General features: G+C 43.9%; 1 protein-coding gene across 1 annotated transcript in view; it reads right to left on the bottom strand.

The window, feature by feature from the left end:
• Positions 1–20,397, bottom strand: part of plppr2b (phospholipid phosphatase related 2b) — a 34,623-nt gene extending 14,226 nt beyond the window's left edge. Inside the window, exons 1-2 of the mRNA XM_076090733.1 lie at positions 20,287–20,397; positions 4,094–4,282 (exon numbers count right to left, since the gene is read on the bottom strand). Of these exons, the coding sequence (XP_075946848.1) occupies positions 4,094–4,282; positions 20,287–20,397 (300 nt within the window). The remainder of the gene's footprint in view (positions 1–4,093; positions 4,283–20,286) is intronic.
• Positions 20,398–26,100: the final 5,703 nt, after the last annotated feature.

The raw sequence follows: 26,100 nt of genomic DNA on the forward strand, positions 1-26,100 counted from the left end.
CATTTCTAAAAACAGAGCCCTGCTTCTTTTACCTCTAGCTCAGTCCGACCTTTGACCTCTGGAAAGCAAAGAGAGCTGCCTCATTTAGCATCCTACAATCACTTAAAGCTGCTTTACTTCTGCCAGTCTTCCTCTTCGACTCGGACTATTGTCCCTCTTCATCTCCTCCAACTGATGTTGGACCGCGCACAGACTATTAAAATGTCGACACACACACACACACACAATGTGGCTTTGACCACAGCCAGCATCTGTTTTTGAAGATACGACGGCAACAACAGCACAATGCAGTTTTTTTTTTTGGTGCATCAAGTGCTCTCACTTAATAAACTCTGGCATGACTGGATGATATGGTCTGCCTGCATGGTTTGCAACAATCCCCGTCTTTCTGTCACATGGAGATACATCACGCACGAAGGCTCTTCCCAAGTTTTAAGAGACCACAGAAAACAAACACTGAACGGCGTCGGAAAGACTCTCTTGTTCCCCCATTCCTATCCTTCACTCTTCCTCCTTCAGCTGTCTTATTTTTTTATGGGGTCGTGCCGGACACAACCGCGGCCGGAGGAATTATGTTTTCAGGTCATTAGTCCGTCCGGTCCATTCTTGTGAACGCAATACCTCAATTTATACTTTAATACTTCAAATTTGGCACAAATGTACACTTTCACTTAAGGTCAAACGTCAGGGTCCCTGTGACTTCATGTCCATTTTATTCTTGTGAATGTGATACCTCATTAATGCCTCGAGGGAATTTCTTCAAATATGGCACAAAATGTCACTGTAACCTCACAAAACACATTTTTGCCAATAACTCAAGAATTCTGAAGTGAAATGACAATTTCACACAAATCTCTAAGAGGACATTTTGGACAGACATGGACGTAAACTGCAACTTGACCGGTTGGCGGAGGCCCACAACTATGAAGCGGTAATTCTAGATGGTTTTGTTTTCTCTCGTTTTCTCTCTGGTACCTCTGATTGTCGCGTTCCTCATTACACCCCTTCCTCCCACCGTGCGCTGCATTTTCAACTCGCTGTGTCTCTCCTCTCTAAGAGCGCGCTCGCTTTGCCTTCCCGTACTGTTGAGAGGCTTATATTTAGCAGCATGACAACGGGGCTCTCTCCGGGGCAAAAGTATTTCGCATTATGCTCCTGACCAACAAGAAAAAAAAAAAAAAGAGGTGGAGAAATAAACCTCTACGCTCAAGACTTTTCATTCATTCACCGCCTCACATCCCCTTGCTTGAGCTTACAAGTGTGTGTGTGTGTGTGTGTGTGAGTGAGGGCTCACATTGTGTCACATGCATCTTAATTCTACAATTACCATTTGATCCTGTTATTGGTTGCAGCTTAACTGTATTGACCGATGGGTGGGTTTGTGGTGTGCAATCAGAGCACATACACACACACACACACACACACACACACACACAGTCTCCATTACATAACACACACCCTCACATACACACACACACACACACGCACTAATAATTAGCAAACGGTTCAAATAGCACTCTAGCATGCTCTTTCAGCTAGCTTGGCAAGATAATTGGCATGAGTGCTGAAATGTCACCTGTGCTGGGTCTGGTGCATGTATTGTATATCGGCTGTGTGTGCTGGAGTTGAGAGTCACATAGATCGCCTGTAGCCATTCTGACTAGTAGTCAGATCCCAGCACTAGTCTTACACACACACACACACACACACACACACACACACCCCGACTCCCACCTGCACACGCAGAATCCGCTTTCAGTGGCAGTGGAGGAGAAGATGCGCGCTGTCATCCACCCACGCACTTACCTTCACTGATCCACTGCAACTTACAGCATATTTGCCAAGTACCACACAAGTGCTTCTATTTCCCTCATCCTCTCACTTCCTCTCTCTTTTTCTATTTCTATGCTGCACACACGCACACACACAAACACACACACACAATTATAATCCGGTGACCACATCAATGATCAAATGGTGGTCGACTCTGTTGTGTGTTGCCCAAATCTCACAGGTTCAGTTCGGCATGAAAGCCCTGAGAGATCGCTGCTGCTTTTCAACAGTGTCGAGACTTTTGATCAGGCTCACAAGACGCGACGGATTCTGTTCTAAACTGCGGCAGTTTTTGAGACCCAAACCCAATTATGGTAAAACCCAAATTTTCATGTTTCGGTGGTCGATGAGAGTCAGAAGCTGTTGTTCCTTATCTCTTTTCAGGCTGTTCTCATTCACTGTTTGTACTTATACCTACGAAAAGTAAGGCACTGTAATTAGTATAAAACCCACGTTATCGTGAGCCAGGACGTCCAGGACTGAAAATCTACCAGAGATACAGTATGTGTCCCCGCACACAAACAATAACTTTTTTTGGACTTGACCATAACCAAGTAATAAATATCTCAGCCTCTTTGATTCCCTTTTCTTTGAGAAGACGGAACAGGAAGTGCAAAAATGTTAACTCATATCTGGGTTTAAGGACTCATTCCTGCAGCCCTCTATTTTCGCAGTGTCAATGTAAGTTCACTTAAAGTGCTTGTGTTTGCCACTGAGAAACCGAGTTATCCTGAGTTGTGTGCCTCCCCATCATTCTACAAAGAGACGGCAGCAAAAAGAGAGAGGGTCTGGAGTCAAAGTAAGAGAAACCTGTGCAGTTTTGAGCTGTCACACGGATACAAAATCGGTGTACGTCAATCGAAGAGCTCGTCCAATTTCTGTTCGCGACTGAAAGCCTGAGTCAAAATTCCGAGAAAAGAGAGATAAATATCTGCTTTTTTTTCTCTTTTTATTGTATCTGAACAGAGGCCTGTGGGATGGAGCGGTATCTTGGAGCGAGAGAGAACACAGATGCTCTGATTTTCAATAAAGCCGCTTCACACTCCAGGCAAAATGACGCCACTCCGCTCCCACTCTGCAGAGCCCGCGAGCCCCGGTGCCTACAGCCCCCATCCAGTCCAGAGTTCGGCTCAGAGCAAACACGCATACACACAGATAAACACAAAGTCCACCTGTGCATCTGCCAAATGTGTTAATGTGCGACTGTGTGTGAAATTGTGTCAGATACAATAATCAATGAAGACAAAAAAGTTAAACTATGTTTTCACAACATGAGAAAAGATATTGAGGTGACAGAAGAGGAGATCTGAGTCACATCTATACAGAAATGAAATGCAATTAAAAAAATACAGAAATTACACCAGGACTGCCTGTCAATGCTTGTGTACGTCTGTGTTTGTGCTGCCCAAATATGTGGCTCAAAGGCAGCCATGTCCTAATGCCACTTAGCATTGCAGGACATCAAAGTGAGAAACCCTGGGGGACAAGACAGACCGCCACGGAGACAGAGCTTTGATGAGGATGTGAACCTATGTTTCATTATTAATAATATACCACTGTGCTGACAAGAAAGTATGGCCGCTCTAATGGAATTCAGCATCTACACTAATAACGTCACGGAGCCTCGATATATTCATTTTAAACTGGTTTAGTGGAAATGAATGGCAAAAATAAAGACGCTGAACATTCATCTTTGATTCGCTGCGTGTTGCCAAGAACTCATGACCTACAAATCGCAATTCTGTATCGACGTTTTAATTATTGAAAAGGTGCTTCAATATGCATTTTTTCAGCCTCGGATGAAGACGGTTCGGCGAAAGAAAATAGCGCGCCCCTTCTTGTACACGTAGCCATTTAGAGCTGATGGTTTATTCTGCTTTAGTAGCGTGCAGTCTTGAAATAAGGACAGACTCTCTGCACACTGTAGCTATCGCAGACTGCTCTGTGGAGGACAAATTTAGTGCCCGTTGCCATGGTTATGACAGAGCACGCATCCACACACAAACGGAGCAGCGAGACCACGAGGATGCACACCTACACAGCTCTGTCCTCTTTCAATCCACAAACACCACGTGTACATGAGGAGGAACTATATGTGTGTGTGTGTGTGTGTGTGTGATTATGTGTTAGGTTTGTGTGTGTGTGTGTGTGTGTGTGTGTGCATGTAGGGTATTGTCATGTCTGTGGTGTGTGTGTGTGCGCATGAGGAGCACCTGTGGAAGCACTTTTTTTTTTTTTAACAAGTTGAACACAGACTCACCGTCACAGTGGGGATGGCGGTGACTAGGGAGTAGACGAGGACGGGCGGCGCCTTGCTGTTGTCCTCCGGTCCCGGGTTCGGCTTGGAGTAGGCTTTGTCGAAACAGAAGAAGCCCTGGATGTGCACGGGGAACGTGTCCGTGTACTCAAAGTAGTACGCCAACAGAACGGTCCCTGCCATGATGACCAGCTGGAAATAAAACATATTGGTTCCAGCTTTAGGATTGGATCCGCAGGAGAGGAGGTGGGAGAAGAAAAAGACAGCCGGGGAAAAGAAGGAAGTGGAAAAAATATTGTCACGGATTTATAGGAGAAAAAGAAAGAAATAAAAGGAAGAAAAAGGGAGAGATTTTTCCTTCACAGAGCCAAAGGATGGATGCTTCGGTAATGTGTAAAATGAATCAAGTGTGCGTAGAGAGATAGTGAGAGATGAGGATGAGAGAGAGAGAGGGAGGGAGGGAGAGATAGAGACAGAGGGAGACAAATAAGGAGAAAGACGGATAGAGAGGGGGAAAGAGAGAGCACTGACAGAGAGACGAGGGAGAGAGAGAGAGAGAGAGAGAGAGAGAGAGAGAGAGAGAGAGAGAGAGAGAGAGAGAGATCCCTTCAGCGGTGTCAGCGCAGCATGCAGAGTGGGAGGGTAAAGAAACAAATGGAGACCGATCAAAGAAAATAACGCTGTATGGAGGAAAACAGGAAGAGCTGATCGAGGACGGGAGAGAGGAGGGAGGGGGGGGGGGAGAGAGGAGGGAGGGGGGGGGGGGGTGAGACACAGATGGGGTGAAAAAGAGCAGAGCGGTGGAGAAGACAAGAGGAGGGAGGAAGAGAGAAAGAGAGAGAAACAACCGTGGGAAAAGCGTTGTGTGTGTGTGTGTGAGACTATCTGTATAACTTAAGTTACCAGCTGTACGCAAAGCACAAGTCATGCAGCATAAAATATGATCTCCACAACTATTTTAAACAGTATTTGATAATAGAAAGCATTAGCAATTCCTAACAGAGAGTAAGAGGGGATGATAAACATAGAAAACATGAAAAAAAACACGCCATTCTGCACAGATGAGACAGATGCACGAGTACTAATTATTCATTTATACTCCAGTAAACAGCACTCCAACTTCTTTGCCCAACTCTCTGCAGGGAAAACAAACAAAAAATAATCTACAACTGCACACTAAGCTTCTCGAACTGAAAACTGAGGGTTTGTGCAATATTTGTTCGCCCTGCGGGTATGGGCCTGAACCAAAAAATACTACAAGTAAAAAAAAAAAAGGATATATTTATAAATAGCTGATTAGTTGCATCATAATCTGCGACCTGTATTGTTTGCTAGATGAACTTCTATTGTGTGTGGATGACAAATGTATCAGCAGCAAAAACACGAGGAGCCTCTGCTGGCAGGCTGAGCTGCTGGTTTGAGGTTTGAGGCAGGAAAAGTATCAGCAGTTTGGCAGCTGTTGCTTACAAATTGCTCTGTTAACTTCAAGGGGTTACAATATGTATGGCATTTTTAAGGTTAATAATACAATACCATTGTAAATGACCAGATTAACAACAGTAATTATGAACATACAGTACGTCAAAGCCAGACCTCAAGCAAGGAGGCGGGTTGAATAAACCGACTTGTCTATCACAGGTGTAATTAGTGACATAATTGCTGGAGAGGAAACGTCATTGCTGCGGTAGAAAAGTCCAAAAATGGCCTCCTAACGTCTATTCCTAACCACTTTTCCTTGAGTTAGGAAAAGACAACCGTGGTGTTTGGAGAATCCGACTACACCTTCACTAAGCTACGCAATTATAATGCGACGGCGGATGCCACTGACGTAGGTCTGCCATGGCGAAACTACAACGAAGGACTACAAAAAGCGCAACTAAAACATGTTTCTATGAAACCTGTCACTCGTGTGCATGCAGGCTTTATAAAGAGCTTCTTCTGTGAGAGGCTGCTTCACTCGTGGTCTAAAGGAGAGAACCCGGAGCTCCTTCCTTCCTGCTGCTCTCACACTTATCGATCAACAGCGCTTCGGTAGAAACGGACAGTTCACTCGTGCAATATCAATGACACTGTTCAATATCATTATTTCCTTTGTGCAATAATGTAGATCAAACGGTTTGGTTATATTGAGCTTTTTAACAGTTTAATAATCTATCATAGGCCTCGCTTGTTTAGTTGTTTTACTGATGGTTCTTGTTATTGAGAATGAGAATTTGTTCATTGACAGTTTGCTATATTTACTGTTTATTATATTTATATATATATTTTTTACTTATTTGTTACATGTTCAAAGTAAATAAATATTAATCAACATAAATCCCATTACTTTATGACTGCATGGGTATAATTGTTAAACCTGTGTAAGATAAGCATATCGTATGTTTTCATGGACAGCCGAATGGTGCGTCACTTTAAATGTTGCCGCCGCAAGGAATTGTGGGGCGTAATTACCTACTTTCCTTTCCTTTCGTAAAGGAAAGTCCAGAGTTTCCTATGCTAAAGGAGCTAATAAAAGAAGCATTGAAGCACCTTTCCTTTTTTAGAGAATTCGAACAGCTCTCATCATGGCGGTCACTTAGATACTTCGGGGTCAATTCACTCAGTTAGGAACCTTCCTAAGCAAAAAGTACTATTCGCCCGCAGCCCAGCCCTATGATCAGTTAAACCTGTGCTCTCCCTGCTATGACAGGGGAAAATATCTCCAGTGAAAAACGTCTGACAATCTGAATCTGAATAGTTTGGGCGTAGATTGACTTTTGACATTAGAATCGAGTGAGAACCAAGCAGTTCCTGCAGCTCTTGGTGGTGTTACTTTTTTATTAATAGGAATAAAAAGGATGCTTTTGGGATGGTGGATTGTGAATATTTGCATTCAAATGAGTTCAATACGGTGTCCAAAAATGCTCTGAAGAAATACGGGGCAGCATTTCACCTCTATACTGTTCATACAATCTAAACTTACAGTCATAAGTAAAACAAACAAAAAAGACAACTACTAACTAAAGGTTGGACAAGTATACACAAAATTCAACCATACTGATGAAACTCTGAGAGACGGTCGAAATAAAACTTCTTTCTTATAATCTCAAACACAATACATAAGACGTATCTGGCATAACATCAGCACTGTAACTTAAAATTTTGTCCGGATCTTACGCATTGCATCTTCAATGGAATAGTAACATTTTGGCAATTACACTTGACACAGTTCACTTTCTTCACGTAAGTAAGAGGAAAAAATCAATTCCACTCTCATTAGCCTAGCTTAGCTTAGCTTAGCTTAGCATTAAGACAGGAGGCAGGGGGAAACAGCTAGCCTGACTCTGGCCAAGGGTCGAAAAATCCGCCCACGAGCACAACTAAAGCTCACTCAAAAAACACATCACATCTTCTTTGCTCAATCTGAAATGTAAAGAAAAACAAGTTGTTGTTTTATAGAGTGTTACTCACTCTAGGAAGTGTCACCATGCTGGGTGATCTTCTAATGCTCAGCTGGAAAGCGGATGAACATGTTTCTCAAAATGTCAAACTATTGCTTTCAGTATTAACGTTTGATGTGACGACATCAACATGTACACCCACGGTTGTTTTAGTTGACACGTGTTTGTGCTCATTTCGTTCGTATTTATGTGAAATTATTCTTTGCCGGACTTGACGGAGAGTCCTCTTTCTGCTTTACGGCACCAAACGGGAAAAGTCTCACAGTGGCAGATGTCTGAACAAGTGAGAAACCATTGAGAGAACCTCCTCCAACATGTTTATCCGCTTCAGCAAAGTGACAGAGTACCCCAGAGTGCTATAGGGGCGGCTGGGGAGGGGGGGGACTTGTTACACGTAACACATTTCAGCATTTCAACTTGATCTGTGCGTACCCGTGGCAATGTGCAAGCCTAATCGACTGTGATTTGTTTGTGGGTCTTTGCACTGAGGGATCACAGCGAGGAGAGCATCATAATGGGGGGGGGATGTGTTCGTTGACGACACACATGCCCGAGGCCCCTAAAAGTCAAATCTGTATATATAGTATCAACACATGCAGGCAAACCACACAAACACCTCCATCTTGTAGTATATAAATATAGTCCAAGAATACCAAGCAGCTCCATGTTTTTCCAAGTTCTTTTCCATCTGTGTGTCTGGGTGCGTGGGTGTGCGTGGGTGTGCGTGTGTGTGTGTGTGGGTGTGTGTGTGTTTCCATGCATGTGTTCGGATTTGTCTGCAGGCATGTGGGTGCATTCCCATGTCTGCGGAGGAACTCTTGACACAGGCACGCTGTGTTGAACATTTCTTTCCATCATCCGTTCCTCTGTTTCTTGCCGAGCTACAGAAGGCTTGAGGGAGGGAGGCGCAGAGAGGTGGGAGAGGGAGCGAGCGAGGGAGGTCCGCGAACACCCATTAAAGTTTAAACAAACATTTGAAGACAACTGCGGAAACGGCCTCCCTGGCAGATCGTACGTGTCGTTTTGCTTCTACTTCTGCACTGCTTCGGCATTCAAATCGACTGTGCTTATTGACGATACCGTCAGTTGGAGAGGTCTAGCAACCGTGTGTGGAATAATAGATGAAAAAAATTCTGGGACAAGATTACCACAGTAACTTTAATCAATATGACTAAAATACAAAAGTTGCAGTACATCTATCTTATTGCATTAACACAAACAGGAAATACAGCCGATCCCTCCTGAATACACGCTTATGGTGAGTTTACATCAAACGGGACGCAAGTTTTTGCCTCACATTACTCGCGACAATTTGACCCCAGGATCATTTGAATTTACAATAACTACTACAGCTGATTTGTGCATGTTGTGGAAGCCCCAGATACGTCGGAACGGCGTCGTGTCTTGGGTCATAACATCATACGGACACGCTCGGTTCATTTCAACGAGCTTCAGTGCATCTAACCACACGTCGGCTGATTTACTACAGCTGTATGAACATGACAGATTTTAATGTGATTTAATTGCATTAAATGGACAAAAAGGATGCTGATATAACGACATAGTGATGCAGATTTGTAAAAAGTCTGAATTCATGTTTGTCAGGTCGGGTCCGCCAGACGACGAGCAAACAACTTTTAAAATGCTTGTTTTACTGAATGGAGTCCATATCGATGAGTTCTCCATAGCTGCTCCATCAACACTCAAAATGAAGTCACCCAGGCATGAATACGACAGCAACGTCATTGTTTACGCCATTGAAACTCTATGGTTCACACACATACATTTATACGCATCGTTTTCTCCGGTCTCTGTACAAGTATGAGGTTATGAAGAGCTCACAGACAGCTACAATAGTTTTTTCCTCCATTTCTGATTCAACAACGTCAGGACTTCAGTGACGCCAGGAGGAGAATCTCAAAACTGAAATATGGATGGTGTTATGGACACAACTTTTACTCATCTGCAACGCGTCGTGTCATTCCCGTCATTCCAGATTTGCGTCTATTCTGGACTTTGCGTGTAATCTTGTCAAGTGCAAAAAGTTGCTTCGCTTTTGGGGTGAACATTTTTCACATTAAAGTTCTTATTTGACATTTCATCCTCCTTCCCTCCCACATGAGCAAATAACCAACTACCTGCGCACTCTGCAGCCACAGCCAGTTTGTCTAAATACAGCATGAATAAAAGGTCAAAGCAACTTCAAGTTGATGGTTTCTAATTAGCACATCCTGCACAGGTCACCTTGGAATATTCATCTGCATAATAAATGATTTCTAAAGCGCCGTCTGCATGTGCGGTATGAAACTACTGACAAGCTTAAGCTGCGGGAGGGTCACGACAGGCCGACATTACATCATTCTGTCACATGACTCCACACAGGCTGTTTACCCAGGGTCGTCAGTCACATGGCAGCCATCTAGGTGTTTGTAAGTCTGAGAAAGTAGACACCTTTTGAAGTTCACACAAAAACGAATTGCTAAGTGCAACTTCATTTCTGCTTTATTGTCCCCAAAAGCCCCCCCCCCCCCCCAATACTAATGACAATATAAAGTCCAGCTACTGTATAGGGGATTTTTGAGTGACCTCATAGAACCGGTTTTCCACCTTCTTGTGATAAGCCGTTATCCTCAGTCTGTCACCTGTTAGAAGACCGTTCACCTTGTTCGTCCATATGTCCATGTATGACCCTTTCAATCTTTTTCTTTATTATCGCTCAGACTTTGAACCTCACATCAACTACCGCCCCTTCTCGAAACAAAACTAATTATTTAGCAGCTTTTTTTTGATCATGTATTTGTAGGAGAATCATCTCAAAGTGGTATGTTCCTGTTCCGATGCAAAACAAAATGCTCACACTCGGCCCGTCTATTCAAGACACATTTCCACTTCCAAATCCAACCATTGCCCTTTTGCAACCGTCCACAACCACATGTCCACCTGATTGCCACACCCATCCACACACCTGTTCCCAGTTCACTAATGAGCTCGGCCCGGCCTCCCTCACCCACCACCTCACCTGCATCTTATTTCCTTTGTTGCGTTGTCGGCTCATCAGAGTTGTATTGCTGTTTTCTGTCTGCCTGTTAGCTGCCTGTTATTTGGACTCTCTGCCTCTAAGCAACTAACAATAAACAATAAATTGCTGCACTCATCCTGCTGCATCTGGGTCAAACCTCTGTTCACCTGCATTACCTTAACTTCATTAAGGTAAGGGGAGCTTTTTGTCAACATGGTTACAATAATAAAAATGGTTCGGTTATGACACGATTGTGGTCATGGTTGAAAAACAACGTTGATTATCAGCATGAGCGAGAAATGAACAGCAGTCTCCCGTGTTACAGTCTGATGCTTCTGTTGACCCATCGACCCAGACCTCATTCCTATGCACTCTGTCGCTCTGTATATTGTATATTGTTATCGCCAGATGAGTGACAACTTTATTATTTTCTGTAACATAATGTAGCATTAAAGCGTGGTGGAACTAACAAGCTAACTAGCGGACAGCTGGCTGGTTAGCCTGATTGCTAATTCCACCGTGCTTTAATGCTACACTGGTAACAGAAAATGAGCTGAACAGCGGGCTGGTTGGCAGCGGCAGCGCTGGGTCTTCGCCTCACTTCCCGTCGCTCCGGAGAAAGGACAAGCTACCTCGCTAACTAGCCAGCCACTCGTCTCCGGAGCCGAGTACGCTCTCTTCCCAGAAAACTGCAACACTTTACTGCCCCACTGACACGTGTTTCACCATCACAATTAACAACAATCGCATTTTCTTTTGCCCTAGTCAACTGACCACAGATGTCAATGTTCTACTCCTGTTCTATTTCTATAGTCCGCACATTGTTTTTTTAATACTTGAGTCTCTCATATGTGATTTTGATGAGTCTCTACTGGTCTTACTGTGTCTAATTTATTCATGTCCTTGTGTGTGCAGTACGTGTGTAACAGATGAGATGTGGTACTGTGCTGAGACCACAGGTGATCAGACACTTGACAGGTGGGGGTTGTCAAGTGGGCGACCTCCATCCTCAATGCTAAGGCAAGCTAAAGACCCACACATTCACTGACTCTGAATACTTACATGTAAGTAAATAGACGGTCTAAACAAGTGGGAATGACACAAAGTCTGTTGACATCTCTTGCTTACTTAAGACCTCACAGAGAATCAGACACCAACCGTGTCCGTCTCCTCTTTGTCTCACTCTTATTTTTTCCTTTGAAATCAGCGGTACACCAGTCCGACAACATAAAGACAATAGCTTCTGTCCACACATACGTTTGAAAAAAAAGAAGTATGCTGTTCACATATGAACAAAAGAACGCTGCAAACATACAATGAGGTTTCAAAGGCTTATGGATCACAAACTCCCACGCTAAGATATACAGCCGTGTAAAACATTCAACTCAAGTGGGAAAAACAAGACACCAATTTTACAGCCTTATGTTTTCTTTGACAAGAACCAGATCGCTCATATCACAGCAAATGTAGAAATGGGTGATTTCGTATGATTCATACAGATTTGGTATTGTCAACTTTTTCAGATTTCAAATCTGAGGTGGTTTCACCGACAGGCGTGACAAACGAGGGATTACTCCGTTGTGCAAAGAAACCCAATTTAATTTAGCTGCTGAAACCTGTCAGCATACATTTAGCCACCAGAGTTTACAACAGAAGGCAGCTTTAAGACGATGACCCTGTTCTAGCTGACCCAGTAAACTAAACGCACTCATCAGGCCGTGTAGTTAAGACTTAATGCTCATACCTCTGCACTTCAAAGGCAGCAAAAGCAAGAGAAAATCAAAGAGACTAATACGGCACTGATGTGACAGAAACTATCCCGCCCTCATAAGCCCTTTAACCAGAAAAGAGGAAAATAAAATGTGACAATAATAATGTGTAATGGGGAGGGAAATAGACGTGGGCATCGCTGATGTCTCCTGGGGCCAAAACTGTGAGCTCGCACATAAGTGTTGCACGTCCACCCTTGGCCCGTGTGGAGCGGCCAGATGGCAGGAAAGTCAACTGATAAAGTCAAACATGTTTACAGAAGGTGAGAATGTGTGGACGGAGGCCGGTGATGAGATGACAGCACCCTGCTGGGAGACGACGAATGTCACGCTGCTCGGGGTGAACAGGAGACATGCTGCTTCATTTTGCTCTCAAAATGTCCGATGTGTTTTTGAATGAGAACTGACTAAATGTATGAATGAGTCACAGTCCCAGAGTCCCAGAATCCCCCACCATTTTTTCTCTCCAAGTGATGAAAGTTCCCATCATCCTTTTGAAATTCATATACATTATTTTTAAGCACTTGAAGATCCGATCATCACTAAAGCGTGTGTCATGCGAACAAATGCAACCAATAGTATATACTGTTGAGATGGGATACTGAATAAATCCACTTTTCATCATTTACAAGCACTGTATAAACATGAAATAAAGTGTGTAACACACTTTATTGTAGTTGTAAACAGATATTAGGACATGTATAAGTGTTTATTAATGTAATGTATTTGTCAACAATTATAACTTCTCCTATGAAGACTCATTTTCTAATATGAGACCTGTTGTCATAAGCCCAAAGGAGGAGATATAGTTGTTGAAGAACACATTAATAAACACCTATATGGTACACTTGGTTTGTTATAAACCAATTATTACATTTGATATGCCGCTGATGAATGGAGGACTGAAAATAATGCGTTACCAAACATAACTCATAACTATAACATAGCTATTCATTAAACTACATTATTCTATACTTTATTTTACTGAATCTGCTTGCGCTCATTAATCAGCCTCAAATTAATTGACAAATAAAAAAAACATCCTCGCAACAGCATGGTGAAATAAGCACATTAGTGTCAGGTTGGTTTCAGACGGCTTCACAGAGTTACAATCCCCACAGTCATCAGCACAAAAAAACAAAGAAAAAAACTCCCTAAATTAGCATGAGACGAGGCTGCAACACCTCTCCTCCTTTTCCCTGTGATTTGGTTTCCTGATGAGCTCACGTAATCACACTCGCTCACGTGATTAGAGCCTCGGTGAATGTTTTGCAGCAGCTGAGGTTTCATCTCTCTGATTTTCAGCAGATGATTAAGAAGATATTCAGGCCGCAAACACACAGTGAGAAAGACACAAACCACTGCACATAAAAGAGCGAACACACACCACCCTCCCCTCACCCGTATACTCACTCATCTGCATAAATAACATGTAAATGATGGAACAAAAATCCCCCCCACCAAAATAAAAAAACCTTGCATATCATTGAATCAACATGGATAACAAGCAAATGAATGGGCTTGACTGCCGCCTGGTGTCACCAGATTGTATTACAACACGCTGAGCAAGACAAGTGCAAGATAGATGAGCCGACTGATGGAAGAAAGTGGACGAGCCAGAGGGGGGGGGGGGGGGCATAAAGAGAGGACTGGGAGTGAGAAAGGGGAAGAAGATAAACAGACGGATAAAACAGTTAATGAGACATTAGTATATCACAGATTACGCCGGGGTAGAGCCGGCCGTGCCGCTGGGAAATAAAACTGAGGAAGGCGCCAGAGAGGAGAGAAAACAAAAGGGCAGAGGAGGTGAAAAAGAGCAAACGAGGATGTATGAGAGCTTGAAGTGGAGAGGAAGGTAAAATACAAAGAGGGAACAAGGGAAAGGGAGAGGATTAAAGCAGGCATTCATCTTTAGGGCACCCATGTGCACTCCCCCCCTTCTCCCTCTCTCTCTTTCCACCTCTTTTGTTTTTGTATTTTATCTTTATCTTTAATTCATCAGCTCTTTTTTTCTATCTGTCAAGAAAGATCTTTACCTCAATCATTTTCAAACCCACGCTGTCTGTCTCCCTGCTCATATGGGAAGTTGATTCACCTCAAACAAAAGTATCTGCCGTGTTACAGACGTCTCTTTCCCGATGTAAATTTATGAGAAAAAGTCTTTTTGGGTTCCCATGGCATCACGTGACGAACCTTGAAGTTGAAATTCTTGTCACTATGTTAAAATTGCTTTAAAGCCTGGCACTCTTCCTGGGGGCTTGTAACTAGCGGGCAACTGGCTAGTTAGCTAGCTTGCTAATTCCACCATGCTTTAATGCTACACAAACATTTGCCAAACAGCGGGCTTTTGGCCAGTGGCAGTGCTGGGTCCAACGGTCCCTTGGAGAAGGAAAAGCTACCGAGCTAACTAGCCAGCCATCCATCCATCTCCTGAGCTGCGTCCGCTCTCTTCCCGGCGAGCTGCGGCACAAAACTTTACGGCTCCATTGTCTGTAGTCACCAGGAGAACTAACAACAATTGCCATTTTCTTTCATACTAGTCCCATGACCACGTGAAACGATTCAACGTCTGTTCTGCTCCCCTTCAATTTCTATAATCTACAGTCTCTGCTTTGCTCCCTTCACCCTTTCTTCCTCCCTTTCAATTCTCCCTCTCTTTGTTGCAGCAACAATCACATAATTCTACAAAATCCCCAGTCCTCCAGCAAACATGCCCCCGCATCTTACGAACGGAAGAATAAAAGCAGATGCAGGCTCACAAAATACAAACAAGTTCCCTGCAGTGCAAGGAACATTTCCTTGCAGAGCTCTCTGCTTACATATATAAACAAGTATTAACATGTATTCATTTTCTTAAATAAACTATTATCTGATTTGCTTTGCTATTTTTTCCAGAAATAAAGAGGATTGATGTCTTTTTGATGCGTTTCTTTAAGCACAGGCAATGAAATAATTTCACTGACAAGTTTGACTTTGATGTAATCTGCCCTTGAGCCAGAAAGGATGCCAATTTTGTAAATGGCGAATCTTGATTTTTGGGAATCCTCTGTTATAATTGATGTGACTGACAGCAGCGGGAATCAGTCTGAATCCCATAATTGTAGCTCAAAAAGAAGCGAGGGGCAAGATTATATCTTACATAAGCAATTTTATGTTAGAGATTTACTCCAGCAAAGATCTTATACCTCTTTTGTCTGATACGCTAATTTGGCCACGGTGCTGCAACCTAGATAGGCGGCTACTCTATTCAACATCGGCAGATGATGCGAGTCTATACTGTGATATATACGGGGTCTCTCGCCCCTCCCTTCCTCCCTTCCTCCCTAAAGTGATAACAGGTGGGAAGCAGCGAGCTAACAAGTGTTTCAAACATCCAGAGTGCAGAGAAATCCCAGCGCAGCAGACAGGCGGGCAGGTGCTATTCATGGTGTCTGAGAGATAATGAGGGGGAAACTATAGGGAGAGAATAATGTGAAAATGAGTCGTTACTGTGTCTTTGTGGAGGTGTGTGTGTGTGTGTGTGTGTGTGTGTGTGTGTGTGTGCGTGTGTGTGTGTGTGTGTGTGTGTGTGTGTGTGTGTGTGTGTTGAAGAGGGAGGGGACACATAAAAATAATTTGTGTGAGCATTTTCATATAATGAGCATGAAAACTAACACCAGAGAATTAATCAATGATACTAGTCTAAGGTAACGTGTTCAGGGACTTTCTGAATTATTTTCTCTTTGCTGAATCTCTTATGTGGTATATACATTGCCCATAAAGAGGGTGTCAATCATTAGTTGTATATTAAGAAATGGCTATAAAGGGATGCTGTATGAGATGCTGAGCTGCTTCTAGAATTTGTAAGGCAAATCCGGAGTTAGAATGGAAGGGAGCACTACTTGAGTTTAGTAGGCATATTCGGTGCTTAGATACGGAGAAATTGTGAGTACAGTTTGGTGTGTGTGTGTGTGTGGGGGGGGGGGGGGGGGGGGACAAAATATCTTTAGAAAAGACTAAACACATGCAGCAAATGTGTTGCTCGGAGGTAGAAGATGTTCTGAGGCAGTATCAGACCCAGCAGGGAATAAGGATGAAGTGAGCGCATGCAGAGAGGAAGATGCTTTGTTGTAGGGAACTGTAGACCTGATGCATTTAGGATGCTGTTCATTATTGGAGAAACCGATGCTGTGCTGCCTTCACAGCTAAAAAAAACAACCAAAAAGACGGCAAGAGATGCCAGAGGACCTCCATGCTCATACACAGCAACATGTAGCGTATATACTTTCAACCAGCAAGGTACAGTGTTTCCTGAAGTTGCACTGAAAAGCCTATGATCAGCTACAAGACAGATGAAACACAACAGAAGCTTGGTCTGTAATCATTCAGAACCACCCTGTCTCCTAGAAATTATATATACGTTTGATATACTAATTTTGCCAAATATTTCAGGCAAGAAATGCAATTGCCTTGTTAGATTACGTTCAGTGGCAGGCAAACACTAGGGCATCTGCAGGGAACCTGGGAAATGAGAGACGCAAGCAGACGTGAACGGAAACCTCAGAGTATCATCAGAGACAGCATTGGCCGCAGACCTGAAACATCATGTTGTCTAATGATCAGCATGTCTGTTTACTTTGCAGAACCCGCTGTGCCACGAGAGGATGCAGCCAACGAGGCATGAGGAGGGAGCGGAGAGGAGGAAGAGGAGGAGGCATGGCTACTCTAAGCAGGCAGTCGAGACTGAACAGCAGAGCTGCAAAGCCAGGATACACACTGAAAATGGCTGGGTGCCATGAATTAGTAGCTACAGTACAGCCACTATAATCACATCTTACCAATATTACAGCTGATGCCACACCACCACTCACTGGCTGCCAGTTGTACGCTCAGAGAGATCCACTCAAAGAGTCCACTTGTAGTCACTTTGTAAGTCATCTTCAGTACAGTTTTTCACAGTGGGCCAGTCTGGCCTAGATCACACCAACTCACCACCCTCCTTTCCATCCAGCAGTGTCCAAAGCACGTCAGGGAACAGTTGTATCAGAATTACTTTTTAAAGAGGGTCCCTTTGAAGCGTTGCCTCTGTCAGGCTGCGGACCAGTCCCCTGTGTGGCTTCGCAGCACGATGGCAGCAACAGCAGCAGCAGCATGGAGTGAAAACAAGAGCGAAAGATAGGGGGAGAGATATATAGAGAGAGGGCGACTTATCTCCTCTCCATTGTGCTGTTTTTATCCTATGCAACTAAAAGTGAAACTGCGTGAAATCCCTCCTCGTTTTGTATGGGAAACTGATAAGGCCAGCTCTCCCATTTTAATCTAGCAGAAGAAGAAACCGATGACTATGAGAGAGACAGAGGGAAGACGGTAGAAAACATGGAAAGCAGGGACAGAGGGGAGGGAGCGATACAGTAATCAAAGTTAAGAGACGGTAGACAAGCCCTGCGATTAAAGCAGCGATGAACTGACAGCGGGACATGACCGAGAATGAGGAAAAGGGCCGTTGCCGGAAATACAAAGTGACAAAAGAAAGAGAGAGCCAGACGGTGAGAGATGGAGAGCTGGATTGTGAACAAAAAGGAGGTGAAGAGAGATGGAATCGGCGACAAGATCACAAGAGAGGAAGAGGAGTAAGATTGGGCGTTTGAAAAGAAACGGGTAATGAGATGCTAATGTAACAACAAAGGAGCGAGTGCCCTCCGGAGGGAGCGATGCTACAGCACGCTGCTACAGTGTGATTAAGGGGTGGAATAAAATTTAAAAATGCCCTTTATTAAACTACTGCAATGTACACAGATTCATTCAGGCTCATATATTGTGATAAAAGTCAAATTATATTCAGACCGGCCCACCTCTGGCCCCGTTAGAGCAAAATAAAATAAACCCTGGAGAGAGGGGCGATTAAGGTGACAAAGTGGTAAAGAAACCGCTGAAAGCAGAGAGGGCATCAGCTCCTCACAACACCTCCTCCACAGGAGTGTACAGTATATGTTCATGGCACCCTCCACAGCGTGTGATACGAGGTGAGCGCGAGGACAAGTGGGGTGAACAGAAACGAGGGGTGGGGGAAATGAAATGAGGAAAGAAGAGACGACGGAGACCCATGAGGGAGCGTGAAGCTGAGGGAGAAAGGAGATCTTTGCGATAGCAGACGGGCTTTTTGAGTGGGAGGAGGAGATGAAGCTTTACAAGTAAAGGGGAATAATGGCGAGATCCATGGCGCAAAAGATGTAATTACCCAAAGGAGCAGGAGAGGAGTGATGTGAATGATCTGTGTAAAAAGAGTGACTGGGCAGTACTCAAGAGACCATCAAAGAGAATACTGGAGGAGGGGAGGAGCTCCCCAGTGATGGACATAAGCCTGGAGATGTTAAAGATGCACTATGGAAAAATTAGAAAGCTGGATAATCATTATAACAACTCCTCAAGAGGATGCTGAGAATGAGCCAACACCATAGCACAATGAAAGAAAAATAAAAGCAAGCTTAGGGTCGCACCTAAAACCTGCAGGGGATTGTGGGATATTTGCGCTCTGAAGAGATGCGGTGGTCACAGAGAGGTGTGTGAACGAGGATGTTGTGAATGAGTGAGCGAGTACAAAGAAAGAAAATTGGGAAGAATGAGGTTGAGGAGAATCCTTCAGGGTTCTACTGCAGGTGCACTAAAGAAAGATGCAGTTTGCAGTAGAAATTGTGAAAACGTGAATGAGAGCAAGTTTTCACTTGTTGTTGTTTGTGTGCCAAACAAACTTGTGTGGACGGGAAAACGTCCACGTGTCCTCAGCTCTACTGTTGCAAAACCCGAACTTCTGACTCATCTGCTCAACTTTCTATGGCACCGTTTGACTTTTCACCAACCTCAGACTTTAATATCTGAACCCCTACAAGAATGCAACATCACATCTTGAATCCAAAAACAAAGATGCCAAAAAAAAAAAAGCCCCAAAAAATTGTTTATTCAGCAGTCGTTGCTGTAGCTGAGAGGGCCTGAAGGCCTGGAGCGCGTTAGCGGTGGCATGGGCTAATTGGGTTTTCGTTCTTAATTAGGCCAATTAATTAGGAAACGAAGCTGAGGCCATGAGCGCTCCATCAGTTCATTTAGGGATTACAGGGAGAGGGGAAGAGTCGTGGGAAGAGTAGAGGAGAAGAGGAGAGGAATCAAGGAGTTTTATGAGCAAAAAGGTCACTTGAGAGGCGCCTTTGTTGCATGAATACCTCAGCGATAAACCCCCTCGCCCTGCCGCTGAATGTTATCTGTACATGATTCATGGAGTGAGGGTAATTACCCATTTGTGACAATTCAATCCAATCAATGACTGCTTTTGGGAGTCAGCGAATTGAAAACGGACCCGGCTAATTCATGCAATTTCCCGACTGACGCGCATTGTTGTTAATCTGCCATGAGAAACATGTGAAATGATGGAAGAAAGAAACGTGAATAAAAGAGGAGAGGAAGAGGAGCATTCACAGGCAGAAGTCTGTAAAATGTGCTTTCATGTGTCCATCAGTTTGCTCTGTGTGACTCCAAGTTCCCAGAGGTTTTCTAAATCCTCCAACGCCAGCACAGTGTACAGCCAACTCTTCATTTCTGCTAACTGCACAATATCAGCACACGGAAGCCTGAGATTTAGGTTAAGTCCGATATGGCAAATATTGCCTTCAGTTGTTATAGGGGCGGCTGTGGCTCAGGACGCATAACGGTTGCAGTTTTAAACACGTGGTTGATGTTGTAAATTCAAGTATAACAACATAAATCTACTTGGTTGGCTTTAGTAAAAACATCTTGGTTTGGCTTACAAAAAGTATGTTTGTTATGTTATTTAAATTACAGACTTAATGTAAATTGATGAATGAGCAAAATTGTAAAGGGCTTTGTCCGGTAAGGAAGAAAGGCGCTATATAAATGCAGTCCATTAACCATTGTTGATGCAAAAGAAAGGAAAAAACCTTTCTCAACAAGCACAACAACAGAATGTGTCCAAACACTCACCTCCACTAAGAGGAAGCAGGGCACGATGTAGGTGCTGGTCTTCTGCTGGCCGATGTCTTCAGGAAGACTCCTCATCGCCCTCCTCTGTGCTGACAGCTGACTGTCAATCATCTGTGGGGGGGTCAAAGGTCATTGCAAAGCTTTAGTTTACTTTTGTGCAGAGCTACTGTGCAGTAGGAACACTAACTGCTGTTTTGTGTTTGGCAAAAGGTAAAATTGCAAATGTTGAACTTGGCATCATTAAAATGTATTATCGCACAAACACCAACGTAATGAATAAAGATGTGGATCAAAGTCTCTGCCAGGCATAAGCCAGCGGGGATCATGTGTTCGGTTGTGTGTGTGTGTGTGTGTGTGTGTGTATACTCCTTTGTCTGTCCGCAGCTAACACTACTGGACCCAGCATCCAAATATTTTTTGTGCCCATTTATGACCGTGGTTGAGGTGAGTCCCAATTTCATGGACTGCTTATACTGACTGTTGACTCCTCTTAACCAGCCGGTAGGGGCTAGGGTAAAAACAAGCCTCACCTAGTCTGTTGCAGGCCACGTTTGGGCCTTTGTCGTGGCTCAAAACCTGACATCCGTAGAAAAGTAGTTGTCCATACTACTAAACAATAAATGCATTGTTCGCCAGCAATGTGAGAGCAGCCCGGGTGACTTTGAGGCGTAGTAATGGGTAATAGGAGAGGAGAGGCAGAGAATTCTGGCTATTTAGATAACACAGTATACCACTTGTATTGAGACAACTTCACACTCATCCCAAGTCCACCTGTACACCGTTAGTTCGGCTGTGGATAATAATTAGCTTGACGTTTGGTGAGGAGAGAGACCTGCCTGGCACCTCGATTTAGTCACAACTTTGTGACAACAAGGAGTCACTAAACGGTAGTCTGAATTCCAGAAGAGTGTAAATAATACTCTATTTATCTTGGTGCCTGTCTTAGAGTTCATCTCAGGGTTTAAATTAAATCGCAAGAGGAAAATAATAATTTGTTGAAGAATTTCACCAGAATTTTTCACCTGAGAGTTGAGCACTGATAAGTTTTTGATCTTTTTGAGCATTTGTCTCAACATATGCTACAAGTTAAAAACACTGCATGTGTGTTGCATTAGTGATGCAGCTTTTGGTGATGCAGGGCAACAGTTGACTGCATGCGATTAAATTCAATGCCAACATTCAAGGCCCATCTCAGACCTACAATTAACCTCACAACTAAGCAGTGGAGACATGATGTAACTAAGCACATTTACTCAAGTTGTACATACAGTTTAGATGTACTCATCTACATCTAATCTACATTTCAGAGGGGAAATATTGTACTCTTTACCTCTTCTACCTTAATCTGACAGCTGTAGTCACTAGTGACTTTGCAGATTCAGATTATCAAAACAAAATGTAATCAACTAAATTATGATGTACATGGCGCCACCTAGTCAGAAGAAACCTCCACAGTAAACAGTGCCACGTGTCCAACATATGGTCTTCATTCATAATGAGCACTCTTTACGCCTGGTGCCATCCACCCATTAGCAAAGCAGGGACCTTGAACACGACACCTCCGTGTTGTCAATTTTACCGATAATCATGTCTGAGCACTCAAAGAGCATCCTTTTATCATGTCATCAGAGCAAAAACATTATTTTGATGCGCACACCTACTTGCACACGTACACGACGCACACAAAATCACTCACCAATGCAGAGAGATGCCCACAAAGAAGAATTCTGCAGGATGCATCAAAAAAGGCACACACACTCACACACAAGTGTAGGTAGGCCATCAAAAGAGTTGGGAGGGGGAGAGATGAGGTTGAAAGGAGGAGAAGTAGAGTGGAAACAGAGGAGCGATGATCAAAAACAAAAGCCTGACAGAAAGAGATAAGAGAGAGACAAAGTCATGATGCAGACGTTCGGAGACTCTTCAGAAGTGAGGAGGGTGGGGGGGTGAAAGCCAGCAGACTCAGCAACGGGAAATAACAGCAATCGGGGGATAACAGGTAGAAGTTGAGGGGGAGAAAAAACAGCTTCAGCCCTCCAAAGTGGGAAGAGAAAGAGACAGGGGAGGCGATGATGGGGAAAGTTAGCGCAGGAAGGCCAGCTCATGAGACGCTCACAGGTTTCTGACATGCAAATGATGGCGCTCATGCCAAATAATGTCAGCTTTCGTTTTCATTTCCAGGGACGCCTTATTCAATATCCTCTTTGAATCAAACAGCAAGTGCAGTTTTTCCAAGAACTTTGAAATCGTGATTTTTATCAATCATAAAGCAAGTGCCCTCAGCAGTCTTCGATATAATTTTATTCATTCAAACACCAATTGGTTCTCCCCTCAGATATCGAGCCTATTCCTCTCCTTCATCTCCTTGACAACAATTATCTCGCTGACTTTATGGCTGAGGGCAAATCTCGGCGGTCTTTGTCAGCCCTTTCTCCAATCAATGGTGGCTTTTGGTGAGAGGGGAGGAAGCCACTGCACTGGGTTGGAATGCGTCCAGTTCTCCGTCCGCGATACAGAGAAATGTTACACTTGAGACATGAATCAATGACGGAGACATTTCAAACGTGAAAAACAGTAAAAGAGGATTTATTTCTTACACAAATACAAAAATCATCACCATCGTTCACGATGACGATACAAATTGTATACTTGAACGTGAGCAGGGCAGGAAAAGATTACTATGAAATACTGCCGCAACATATTTAAGGACCATCACAGTAGCATTAATAACTAACACATTAAAGATGTAATAATCCCAGTAACCCAAATTCAGTTGGATCTTCTCTCATGCGGAAAAATGTAGCTACTCGACTTCTGAACCAGCAGCAAGCTGAGATTCAAAGAATCATTCAAACTTGGATATCCTTTAAAAAAAGTGTATACAAAATGCTAGAGTACTGCCCCCTCCAATTTAAACATACAGGATTAAGGGGGATTTGATCATCATCATTTCCAATGCTGTCACAGTGCCCACTATCTGAAAGTCCCTTTTGGGAGTTACTGTTTCGCGTCATAGATTTATCATCATGGCCCTCTATTTGTAGCTTCAGGTGAGACTTGATAGAGTCGTTCAGATACCGATACCATGTATCGTAAATTCCTACGATACAGCCTGTAATGCTGGATCCCTGATAATGTTACATTGTGAAGAACAAATGTGACATCTTTAGGAGGAGGGCTTGTTAACGTTAGCGGTTAGCAGCCGGTGGGCAGCACAGTCCTGCTTGGCTAGATAACGGAGCCAACGTACATTGAGTTACATTATGATGCGTTTAAGGTCTGTTAAGTAAAAATGAGTATTGGGCGAAGGTAGATTATGACGTTATCGTGATGTATTTAAATTAAATCTTGTAAAAATGTTGGTTTTGACGGATTTTTTTTGAATAAATGCAGTTGTAGAAGGAAATGTTTTCACAGCAATCTAAAATAGATATTATGAGGGAATCTTTTTTTTTTTTACGCACTGGTATCGGATCAGTACTCGGTATTGGTCAATAGTTAAGTTCAGGTATCGGAACGGTATCTGGCAGGAAGAAAATGGTTTCGATACATCTCTTCTTGTTTATGGCAGCAAATGAAATGTACACACACACACACACACACACACACACACACACACACACTCACACAAAGCAGTGCAGACTACACTCGCTGTTTTAAGTGTGTTAATTATTCATGCTGTGGTTCATATACTTGTTCTCTCCACTATCGCCTGTTTGCCTCACGGGAAACACTATCCCACTATTATGGCTCTATTCCAATATAAGCACTGCTACAGTCTAACCTCGGCTACAGCACAAAGTGCTTGAAACGGCATTCATTGATACTAGAGAGAGAGAGAGCGGGTTGTACAAGTTGTGGCAGAAGATAAAGGGATTGCAAATACACACACACACACACACACACACACACACACACACACACACACACATACACACACACACACACACACACAGGAGGTAGTCTCCCTTTAAGCACCCGTCTTCCAAAGCAGTGAGAAGCAATTGGGCGTAAGGTTGGCATGACTGATTGTCTCTTGTGTTGCTGTCCATGTTGTTCACTATGATATGCATCCTTAAGCTCCGCACTGGCACCACGGCAACAAAAGACCCACTCACCATCTCGCTGACACACACACACACACACGTTGATATTCACACACCTGTGTGCACAGGCTCATTCACACGCACAAGTGACCATCATCGCATTACTTGTCAACTTGGATGTCGGTCCAAGAAGTGGCGCTGCACAGCTGATGCCCGTGAGAGTGTGTATGTGTGTGTGTTTGTGTGTGTAACACAGAGAGAACGTCTTGCACATAATTCCTCTTGTGCTGCACCTCAGGGTTCAACAATATGGGTCGTAGTGATGCACGATCACTGTCTGTCAAAAAGAACCAAAAGAGCACAGCAGTAACTGGTTTGTTAGAACTCTCACCTTAAATCTCTGTCTGTTGGAAGCAGTGCTGCTGCCGCTGCTGCACAGTGACCGCTGCCTCCTCCGGGTCTCCGTCTCTAGGAGGATTTGCTCCTGCAGCAGATTCCCATTCTCTGGTTGCGCTGTGGTCTCGGCTCCGCTTCTTTCTCTTTTCCCCTATTTGTCTCTTTCAGAGCAAAACCACCTCTCACTTCCGCCGCTCTGCCACTGAGAAGCCCGTCGGCTCTGAGAGAGAAGAGAGAGAGAGAGAGAGAGAGAGAGAGAGAGAGAGAGAGAGAGAGAGAGAGAGAGATTGTCCACTGCCAGGCACCCAGCCTCCAGCCAGCCTAGTCTATATCTGTCTGCACTCTGCTGCTAGGTCGCTAAGCTAAATATGATGATCTTCAACAGCACTTCAAGGCTAATTAGTCAAGTGGAGGGATCCACAGGCTTGGTGAGGGAAGCTTCTCAGCCGGGTTGCCAGTGGAAACGAGGAGAGTCTGTGCGTGTGCATCTGTACGCTAGTGTGTGAGAGAACGAGAAGGAGAGGCAAATAAGAGGAGGAGGAGAAAACCGAGGGTGGGAAGAGGGAATAAGAGAATAAGACAGCTGGAGAGGAGACAGAAAGCAGAAAAGAGCCAGAATGTGTATGAGAGAGGGGGAGGGAGGGAGAGAGAGGGGGGGAGAGAAAGAAGGAGGGACTGTATGTGTGTCAGAGTCTGAGGCAACACAGTGGCTAAAATGGGAGTCTGTGCACCACTTTGATACTGGCAGACACCATGGGCTCTGTGAGAGTGTGAGTGCACAGGTGTGTGTTTCTGTGTGTGCATGTTTGTGGACATGGAAAGACAAAGCACGAGAGGGGAAATAAGCCAGGTGTGATCTGAAGGTATAGTGTCAGTGTTTTGTGTTTGTGAATGACAATACTGACAATGTGAGCTCAGGTGAGCTGCAAACCACGATCCAGCTCAGCCCTCTGGACAGCAGACAGCAGGTTAACAACGCACCGTCAAGTGTAAAAGTGGGACGCATCCTGCGCATTGCGCTAAGTAGGTCAGAGGCCCTCAGGTGCAAGCTCACCAGCAGCTTTCGGCTGTTTGTGTGTGCGCGCATTTGTTTAGATATAAAGGTGCTAACTACAACCATATGGGTTCTAGTTTGTTAACCCTGGTTCTTTTGTTCTACCTGTAACTCTTTCAGAGGGTTCTACATACAACCCAACATAAAGGAGTATACCTAGAACCATCTGTGAAAGGTCCCACCAAGACCCCTTTGAGAAGTTCTACAAGCCTTCGATTGTGTAATTGTTTCACCCTCTGCAGGTGAAAACAAGAACTCACCTAGGGGGCTGTATTAAGAACCCTTCTATATTCCAACGGTGTTATCTAGAACAATAAA

This window comes from Anarhichas minor, unplaced genomic scaffold, assembly GCF_050575085.1.
Source record: "Anarhichas minor isolate MPS153535 unplaced genomic scaffold, ASM5057508v1 ptg000012l, whole genome shotgun sequence".
Classification (NCBI taxonomy): Eukaryota; Metazoa; Chordata; class Actinopteri; order Perciformes; family Anarhichadidae; genus Anarhichas; species Anarhichas minor.